General features: G+C 39.2%; 1 protein-coding gene across 1 annotated transcript; it reads right to left on the reverse strand.

The window, feature by feature from the left end:
• Positions 1-8,089: 8,089 nt before the first annotated feature.
• Positions 8,090-10,097, reverse strand: LOC129776618 (E3 SUMO-protein ligase ZBED1-like). The gene is made up of 3 exons (XM_055782352.1): positions 9,454-10,097; positions 8,675-8,867; positions 8,090-8,579 (listed from the first exon to the last, which is right to left on the reverse strand). Exons 1-3 carry the CDS (start codon positions 9,808-9,810, stop codon positions 8,467-8,469), a joined length of 663 nt encoding a protein of 220 aa, XP_055638327.1. The 5' UTR covers positions 9,811-10,097; the 3' UTR covers positions 8,090-8,466.
• Positions 10,098-10,788: the final 691 nt, after the last annotated feature.

Below are 10,788 nucleotides of genomic sequence, written 5' to 3' on the forward strand. Positions count from 1 at the left end.
TTCTATCCATATAACACTGCAACCAAATACATTTGGTTTTGTTATTTTTCAATCAATCGCAATTAACAGGAAAGCTTCTGAATATTTTTTTCCCCATCAGTGGAAATTTTCGTATCCAATATTGGATGCATAACATGCAAAACGGAAAATGTTTCACATCGCGAAAATCAAGTCATTTTCGAGCGATTATTTGCTTTCTACTCATATAATGCTTCGACCAAATACATTTCGTTTTGGATTTTTGACGTAGGACTACGTCTAACCGGAAGATATAGGGGGTGAAATGGAAATCTAGGCACTGAACAAGTAGGAAAAAATGCAAGATTTGGAACGCTTATAACTCGAGCATTTCTCAATAGATCGCAAAGGTTTTTGCATCAATTGATAGGAAATATATCTACGCATCTATCATAACGAATAACATTTCATTTTTCTTGAGATAAATAATTGAATAATTGTGAAATATCAAGCATTGTCCAAATACACTATGTGCCCATTTTTGATTGGTCCATTTTGTGCTCCTCAAATCGTTCCGACCAAAACGGGCAACCAGAGCAGCAGCGAAATAGAATGAAGCACGATTGGAAAGGAAAAAGAAAAAAATGAACAAAACATCGGTCGCAGTCTCACACATGCGTAATTCTCGAGCCAGCCAGTCAGCTTAAAAATCCCCGCTCCGCTGCCGTAACGATCATTCTCATCCGAACCGTACACCACATCGTTTCGCATCACCTCACATCAACAAACCAACACAAGCAGCCATGGTTGGATATGGCAAAGGAGGAAAAGTGAAGGGAAAGGCAAAATCCCGCTCGAACCTTGATCTGGAGTTCCCGCTCGTGTTGATCTGGAGTTCCCCGCAAGGGTAGCTGATCGAGCGCGTTAGTACCTGTGTACCAGTCCACCTAGCCGGCGTTATATAGTTTCGGCCGCCGGAGTGATCGAGTTAGCTGGCAAAGCTGCTCGCGACGATAAGAAAACCTGCATTCGGAACAGAACACATTCGGTTCGGCGGACATCAAGACAACAGGCAGTTGCAGCGAATGGCGAGTGGCAAACGCAATCGCAAAACGGCATCAGGTAGCAGAAGAAAAAAGTTTGTTCTTTATACAAACTGCTTTGGCGGCAAATCCAGAACAACGCGGCATCGAGGGCGTTCGAAATGGTTTTTTTCAAAACCACGAGTACTAAGTTTTCTAAATTGGAACCATTCCATAAAACAAGGCGCTTTTCAGGGCCATTAAACCTTCCAAAAAAGAGTTTAGGAAATAAAGTTCAATGCTTTCTAAAACATTATCCAAAATAATAATAAAACACAAATTGATGTTTTCATAATTTGTTTGCCAGGATTTGATGAGTATGTGAATTTAGCAGTTGTTCTGAGCTTATTGATAGTTGGGGACTTTCCTGATTATTCAATTTTCACCAATTCTTAAATTGTTTCCAGATTTAAAGTACAGTAATCTACAATTAGTTCGACATTTAGCTAATTGGACGGACATGTAATGTGACTTATTTAGTTGGACATTTTTGTAAACATAGAGATCCAAATTATGACCCCACATTGAAAGTCGACACTGTACCACTGTCATCGCAAATGTTCAATTACAGGTTAAAATTACCTCCAATCCGGCACTGAGTGGTGGTAATGCGACGTGCCATTGAATGTAATTTACTGTAAAATATGTCACAAGCTGGATGGGAAGAAATTTTCCAACTGTGAAAGTTGTGGCGAGTGACAACAAATCGCTAAACAGGAAGGTTTAGCCGAACAAGATGGGAATATCGAGTGATAACAAAAACACAACACCAAAGTTTCTTTTCAGAACCATCAACATATTCATAAAGAGTAAACAGTAAACAAATCCATTTTTCAGGTAGATAGGTAGGTATTCACGTAGGTGAAGAAAATAAAACAATATATTTAAAATATATATTTAACAAAAGCTGTCCCCTTTGTATAGTCCTACGTCACTCCGGTTATGTCCCCGACATTACCCACCCGTCTTTTTTCAATCAAGTGCGATCAACGTAAGACCACGTCTTTCGGCAATTTATTAGAGGTGCAATGAATCTTTAGGAATTCCCGCTCTACGCGCACTAGCAAACAATGTTTACTCAACAATTTCTCAAACTAGAAATGGGTGTTGTGAGAGAGGATTAGCGAACGCGAAAACGACAAACGGGAGAAAGATACGTTTGGAGGTTGAAGGAAATTGGCAGAAACTTCTTCATTCTATCATTCAAATAATGTGATTCATACCACATCGTTTTGCCAGAAAGAGATTATTAATGCTCAAAGGATGAATCGAGTCCTCCGAGGAAATTACCCAGCGCAAATTAGAGTCGACTATCGATTGCGGCATTCGTACACAAATAATTTTATAATGCAGTTTCACCAAAGTGATTTCTTCGGATATATTCACTACATCATGTCATGTATTTCATATTCTTCATAAGGAAATCCATATCCATGGCACCTATCGGTAACGAATTATTATCGAAACCACGATTTTCGCTAAATGCTCCTTTCAGTTCGGCCTGTAAAAAACTTTTCTGTACTCTAATCCATCAAATTTGGAGCCCTGAAAAGGGCCGTTGATTATATGCTAAGCTAATATAGCACGCTCTCCTCGGATACGATGGGCCAGCTGGATGTCCTTGGGCATGATGTGACGCGTTTTGCATGGATAGCACACAAATTGGTATCTTCGAATAAGCCTCCTGCAGCGTCATAACCGCGGAACTTTGGAAGCGCAAGTCGGTTTTGAAGTCCTGAGCAATTCCACGAACCAAATGCTGCAAAGGTAGCTTACGGATCAGCAATTCGGTCGACTTCCGATAGCGATGAATTTCACGCAAAGTTCCCGGTCGATAGCGATGTGGCTTCTCCACCTATCCTGCTACTGGTGCGCTTATCCGAGCTGACTTCGTGTGTCTTACCACCGAATGACTAACGAGCTGTCTGCGAAAGACTAACGAGCTCGAGTCCTCACGGTGCGAGAGTAGAGTAAGAAATGAACGAAAGCAAAGGAAGTGTCATTTTATAAACCATAAAAGTATAGAATCTAAATCCCACCCTTATTATATTCGTGAGTATACAGTAAGCTTATACAATAAAGAGGGTGGGGTTTACATTCGATTCTTTTATGTTTTATAAAATGACACTTCCCTTGCTTTCGTTCAATTCTTACTCTACTCTCGCACCGTGAGGACTCGTTTCATCGGGACTAAGCAGACAGCTCGTTAATCTTTCGGTGGTAAGGCACCACGAAAGCAGCTCGGATAAGCGCATCAGCCGCAGGAAGCGTGAAGAAGCCACATCGCTATCGACCGGGAACTTCGCATGAAATTCGTCGCTATCAGAAGTCGACCGAATTGCTGATCCGCAAGCTACCTTTGCAGCATTTGGTTCGTGGAATTGCTCAGGACTTCAAAACCGACTTGCGCTTCCAAAGTTCCGCGGTTATGACGCTGCAGGAGGCTTATTAGAAGATACCAATGTGTGTGCTATCCATGCAAAACGCGTCACATCATGCCCAAGGACATCCAGCTGGCCCATCGTATCCGAGGAGAGCGTGCTATATTAGCTTAGCATATAATCAACGGCCCTTTTCAGGGCTCCAAATTTGATGGATTAGAGTTCAGAAAAGTTTTTTACAGGCCGAACTGAAAGGAGCATTTAGCGAAAATCGTGGTGTCGATGATAATTCGATACCGATAGGTGCCATGGATATGGATTTCATAATGAAAAATATGAAATATATGACATGATGTAGTGAATATATCCCCATATCGAAGAAATCACTTTGATGAAACTGTTTATCGTTTGTCGTTTTTAATTGTTGGGAAAGGGCATTATTTCTGCTGACTAAATTCCAAGAAAAAATCCATTCCTTCTTTAAGCGTGATTCATTCTGCTTCGGATCAACGGAACAGTATGATAATCATTTCATACAAAAGATAAAATGTCCAAGAGTTATATGATTGCTATTTATTGAGTCGAAAAATTGTTTCAATAGCTTAATGATAGCTTCGAAAACAGGTTATTGAAATCATTCGTATCCGTATGTAGCGCGCCCACTTGGAAACCCATTAATCTTATTGGAATGTGAGATGGGGAAGCTCATACTTACGTCTATGCATTATGCTGTACACTACAGACTTTTTTTCTCCGTACTGATTAAGAAGCCGACCGAACTATCGGTCGACAAGTCAGTCTGCAGTCGGCGGGGGCTCTTAATTTCGTTTTTGCAGGTCGAACCGAAAAAATTTCAGTCGAGTTAACTCTTTTTTACAGTAATGCTTTTGAATCCGGACACTTTGCATTACATTCAATATCATACCACAGCCATAACATTTTTTTCATGTTGAATTTATGCGATTATTAGTTGCTAATATAGTTACTGATAGTTTCTTGATAGTTACTTATCAATCGCATTAATTCAACATGCAGAAAATGTTGTGGCTGCGGTATGGTATTAAATGTAACGTAAAGTGTCCGGATTCAAATACATTACTGTATACTTACTTCGATGTTATTCGTTTCTCTCTCAGGGTAAGCAACGAATATAATAAGGGTGGGGTTTAGATTCTATACATTTATGGTTTATAAAATGACGCTTCCTTTGCTTTCGTTCATTTCTTACTCTACTCTCGCACCGTGACGACTCGTTTGTTTGGGACCAAGTAGATAGATAGTTAGTCTTTCAGTGGTAAGGCACACGAAAGCAGCTCGGATAAGCGCACCAGCCGCAGGATAGGTGAAGAAGCCACATCGCTATCGACCGGGAACTTTGCGTGAAATTCATCGCTATCGGAAGTCGACCGAATTGCTGATCCGCAAGCTACCTTTGCAGCTTTTGGATCGTGGAATTGCTCAGGACTTCAAAACCGACTTGCGCTTCCAAAGTTCCGCGGTTATGACGCTGCAGGAGGCTTATTCGAAGATACAAATTTGTGTGCTATCCACGCAAAACGCGTCACATCATGCCCAAGGACATTCAGCTGGCCCATCGAATCCAAGGAGAGGGTGCTATATTAGCTTAGCATATAATCATCGGCCCTTTTCAGGGCTCCAAATTTGATGGATTAGAGTTTAGAAAAGTTTTTTGCAGGCCAAACTGAAACGAGAATTTTCGTTTGGATGCCATACAGCATCGAGAAAATTCCGGAAAGATCTAATCGTTGCTGAAAAATAATCTGCCAGTTCCCTGGGAATTGAAGAATACATCCATGCGAAAGAGTTTATTTTAATGTTTTCTAATTATATGGCGAACACAGCGACCAAATACATTTGATTTCGTAATTTTTCAATCAAGTGTAATTAGCTGGAAAGCTTCTGAAGATTATTCTTTCCCATCAGTAGGATATTTTCGTATCCAATATTGGATGCATAACATGAAAAACGGAAAATGTTTCGTATCGCGAAAATTATATAATTTTCAATCGATTATTGCTCAGTCGCCGAAATTTTCATACTCAGAGAGTTCATTCTCCTCTAGTTTGCCTTCCAAATTGCCATCGTAAACCACACCTTCTCTCGATTCAATCACGCACGAAAAGCATACTGAAATGATATTCTGGTGGTGAAACCGATTCATTTTTCGTGAGGCATCGTGCACAAATTACGTAACGCGATAAGGGGGGAGGGGGTAGATGTTGCGTTACTTTCTGCTTATTAGAGATAGGAAATTGCGTTACGAAAGGGGGGGGGAGAGGCGGTTCAAAATTCGGATTTTTAGCGTTACGTAATTTGTGCACGACGCCTGAGGACATCGACAAGACAACATCGTTACTGAACGAGCTGAACGGCGAGGGATCGAGGGATTCATTACCTGGCCTGACCTGACCTGAAATGCAATCAGTTTGTTTTAACTGTGAGGGAGCGCAGAAAAGCCGATGCTGATACTCTCGTGACCAAGAGAGTATCAGCATCGAAATACGGTTCCTCGGGAAGACATAGAAGCAGCCGCCACACACACACATACACGCGCGCAACTCTTTTCGTTTGCTGGTTATCGAGAGGAAACCTAGAAAGAAATGATCGTTGCTGAAAAATAATCTGCCAGTTCCCCTTGGAATTGAGAATTACATTCAAGCGAGTTTATTTTAATGTTTTCTATCCATATAATACTGCTACCACATACATTTGGTTTTGTGATTTGTCAATCAAGTGCAGTTAGCAGGAAAGCTTCTGAAGATTATTCTTCAGAACAAGGTTTTTTGTATCCAATATTGGATGCATAAAACCTTGAGTCTCCAACGTAACACTCTCGTTTTTGAAGTCACCCAAATATTTATTTATTCATTCATTCAGGATGGATTTAGATTCAACTTCAAACAAATGATCTCTAAATCAACGATAGTCCTACGTCGCCCTTGCGGTTATACCATAGATATAACCCACTTCCTGTTTTTTAATTATTATCACAAATTGACAGTTTCACAAAAAGAAATCTCCAATATAAGGCTACAAAATTGAAACCAAAAATCAAAATGCTTAGAAAATTCATTCAGCATGGTAAGATATTAATATATGCTCTTCTATTTTATACGCATCCATCAATTTGTTTGTTTTGGCAACACTGTCAATTCGGAACTGGGTAAACATCATTCTCCCACCTGGTGGAACGCGTTCTTCACATCAAGTCTTGAGAAGACTTTTGCTTTAGCGAGATCAGGAAGAAAATCCTCGATTGTTGGCAAAGGGTGATTCTCCCTTTCGACTGCTTCGTTTGCTCGTCGCATATCAACGCATATGCGCACATCAGCACCTTTGGGTACAACGACCACTGGAGACACCCATTTAGAAGGTCCATTCACCTTTTCAATGACACCTTGTCAAAGCAGTTCATCTAGTTTGTTATCCACCAGCTTTTCCAATGCAACTGGAATACGCCTATATGGCTGAATAACTGGTACAACGTCTGTCCTAACGGGAATGTCAACGATTATGTCCTTGATGGCTCCCAGAGGTCGAGATTTGTCCTCAGTCTCAATTTCATTGACTGAAATGTCAATTTTCAAAATTCCCATGGCCGTCGCGGTATCACGGCCAATCAAAATTTTTCCACTTCCTTTCACGACATAAAAATTGGCCAATGCACTCCGACCACTCAAATTGATAGATGCAGTAAATGCGCCGACCACTGATAATTCTTGTCCACCATAAACTCTGAAAATTTTGGATACCTTCCGCGTTTGATTACTAACAGTTACCTTTTTAGATTTCATCTGTTCCCAAATAGATTCACTCAGCAGATTATGTTTCGAGCCTGAGTCAATGATCACGTAAACAGCAACACCTCCTATTATGCATTTCACTTCACCTAGTGATCCCCGATTTTTGAAATTAATCGTTCATCCACTAATCGAATACTTTTCAGCCGTTTGTTATTCGATACGATTAATCGCCCCAAATAATCGATTAATCGATTAATCGTAACACTAAGAGCAATAATTAGTTAGTATTCTATTTTTTATTTGCCAGAAATTGTTTGCCGTTTTGAATGCTTGTAATTGTAATTTCGAACCGTTATAATTACTTGTATTTGTCGTTTAAGCTGCTAGGGTAGGGTGCTGCGGTAAATGGTAATGGGGCGTATGAAATATAAGCTAAGCATTGTGCATCAATCAAATTTATCCGAATTCCTATTGAAACATATGAATTAAAGTTTACCTTTCCACCAAAAATGCATTTTATATAATACGATAACACGATCTTTTAAAGTTGATGAAAAATTATTCAATTTTACATTTATTTACATTCTCGTATATACATTCCTAACTAAATTCTAAATTTCTTATTACATATTTAACATGTTTTAATACATACGTATTATATACATTTTCTTATACAAATTATATACATTTTCTTATACATATTATATACATTTTCTTATACATATTATATACATTTCTTAATACGTACTATACAGGTAAACCTGTTTTTGTGCGGTACTTTTTTGTTCGATTTCTCGTTTGTGCGACCCTTTCTGTGCCATTTTATTATCAATTCAGAACTTCACACAATCTAATCGCTCAGATAATAAAATCGCACAAAAAGGGTCGTACAAACGAGAAATCGTACAAAAAGTGTCTTTCTCTGTGCAGTAGACACTAAAACGATGCAACGTAATATCGCAATTTTTCAGCTATCTCGCACCTTTACGAAAACCAAACATTTTCATCGATCGATTGTAGGAATAATATCATGTCTAAGTTAGAATCGGACAAGCGATTTCTTTGCTTAGTCAAAGTACAAACGTTCCGAAGGAACAGACGTCGCTGAATTACATAAAAATTGAATAGCAATTTTATGCACGTTTGGATACTGTGCTCGTATTTCATTCCACACTATAAGTGGGTCACAGGTCCTCGGAGCGAGTGTAGTATTTAAATACTGCCTCAGTTCAATGGGAATTCCTCCGGCGCTGTCATTTCCATGCACACGATTGCTTTCAGCTACCATGGAATCATGAATCGCCCACAAGTGGTGTTTGTTTCTGGCTCTCCTGATATCTGAAGATCGTTTTCGAATTCAGGTGACTCTTCCGCAGCTGTTCTAACAAATTCCCCTGTGAAGCAACATAAATATTGCCGATAAAATATTTTGTTTCTGTCCTGTTGTGTATTTTTTCTCAATAGGACAAGCAAGAAAAGACTAACTCACCAACCCATGAAATAGCGGGAGCCGCCGTGAGAGGACTTTCAAAATATATTTTCTTGAATCGGGGATCAAGAAGCGTTGCGACCGCGAAGAGTTTTCTTTTTCCTACATCATTGAAATATTTCATGATGTGCAGCATAATGCTGTTTTTTACAGACATAGCTTCAGCAGAATCAAACTGCATACTTGTATAGCTCTGAAATTGATGAAAAATATTGTTATTACTCGAAAAGAACCGTTGAACCAGTCAGGCAGAGTTATTATTTAAAAAAAATGTGAAAAATTATCGAAGAACTAAAAAGTTGTTCAATAGGCTATGTCGTTCGATAAGATTAGGTTCAACGGTATGTTCTTCTTGAACAAATTTGAGTAACGAAGTGAGTGATTGTTCAGAAATACACCAAAAATCGTGAGAATCAGTAAAACTTATATTAAAAACCTCCGACTTCTGGCAGTTCTCAAATCTCACTTCAGGCATGGAGTCCATAAACTAGAAGATTGTTTGGGCAAGTGTATTGAAGTTCAGAGAAATAACCATAAATTGAATTAATTAGGTTTCTAACTATATATTCGTTAAATTCCCGTTGGCAGTTAAATAGAAAAACATAATAGAGTAGAACCCCGATTGTCCGCGGAATAGTCTGGCAACGTAACCTCGGATAACAAAAATCGCGGATAACGTAATAGAGGGACAAAAATGGAATACTAACGCGAAAAAAAGATATTATGAAACGACAAAACATATTAAATACTCTGATGCTTATTATACAAAAAACACTTACGATTTTTAGCAACCGAACCAACGGGATAATTTTACTGATCGTCACGTACTTTTCAGCTGACATTTCGGTAGTTACTGTTTCCAATGGGTGGAGAACTTTGCAGATTCCTTTCAAAATTGACAACTCATCTGCTGTTAACATAGTTGGTTTTTTAGGAACAACGAGCAGTACCGTTGAAATATAGTGTGCCATTACAAGGAATCTTTCTATCATTGCCATAATCGAATTCCATCGTGTTCGGACATCCAACACTAGTCCTAGACATTGTCCTTCCTTTTTATTATCGGCCAACTGCAGTTTTCTCAGTTCTCTGGTGGCTGTTTCACTTGCTTTGAAGAACTTGATTATTGTTTTCATCTTCTTGATTATATATATATCCTATTTTTCTCTGGTGTAATGGAAACCTCTATCGTACAATGATCCTCAACACCATCCAGTTCATCGTCGTTATCCTCTTCTATGACCGGCTCCATCCGAGCTGCGTATGCTTCTTTGTACAAGGACTGCTTTGCTTGTATGTTTGCACCGAGTTCGGTCGTTACACAAGAAATTGTTTCGTTTTTAATACCCCAATCGTCGCAGCAAACCCGCAACAGATTCGCAATGTATTCTGATGTTTTCGATTATTTGCATTCAACAACTCCTAGCAAAACGGAGTGTAGTTGAGAATCTAAACGAAAAATGGTTCATCAAAAAGTTTGAAGGAAGCCATGCTTGTAAAAAATACTCTGAAAATAATAAAATATTTTACGACCGTAAAGGGATTTTCAGTTTAATTCTCAATCGGAATTAATCCTAACCGAAAAACAGGAAGTGGGTTATATCTATGGTATAACCGCAAGGGTGACGTAGGACTATCGTTGATTTAGAGATCATTTGTTTGAAGTTGAATCTAAATCCATTCTGAATGAATGTGTAAATGAATATTTGGGGGACTTCGAAAACGAGAGCGTTTCGTTGGAGGCACAAGGTTCTTCACAAGGATAATCTTCAGAAGATTTCCTGCTAACTTCACTTGATTGAAAACTCACAAAACCAATTGTATTTGGTCGCAGCATCATATGAATAGAAAACATTAAAATAAACTCTTTCGCTTGAATGTAATTCTCAATTCCAAGGGGAACTGGCAGATTAATTTTCAGCAACGATCATTTCTTTCCAGGTTTCTTCTCGATAACCAGCAAACGAAAAGAGTTGCGCGCGTGCATGTGTGTGTGTGGCGGCTGCTTCGATGTCTTCCCGGGGAACCGTTTTTCGATGCTGATACTCTCCTGGTCACCTTCTCTTCTCCTTCTGATCGATCGGCTTTTCTGCGCTCCCTCACAGTTAAAACAA

This window comes from Toxorhynchites rutilus, chromosome 3 (genome assembly GCF_029784135.1).
Source record: "Toxorhynchites rutilus septentrionalis strain SRP chromosome 3, ASM2978413v1, whole genome shotgun sequence".
NCBI lineage: Eukaryota > Metazoa > Arthropoda > Insecta > Diptera > Culicidae > Toxorhynchites > Toxorhynchites rutilus.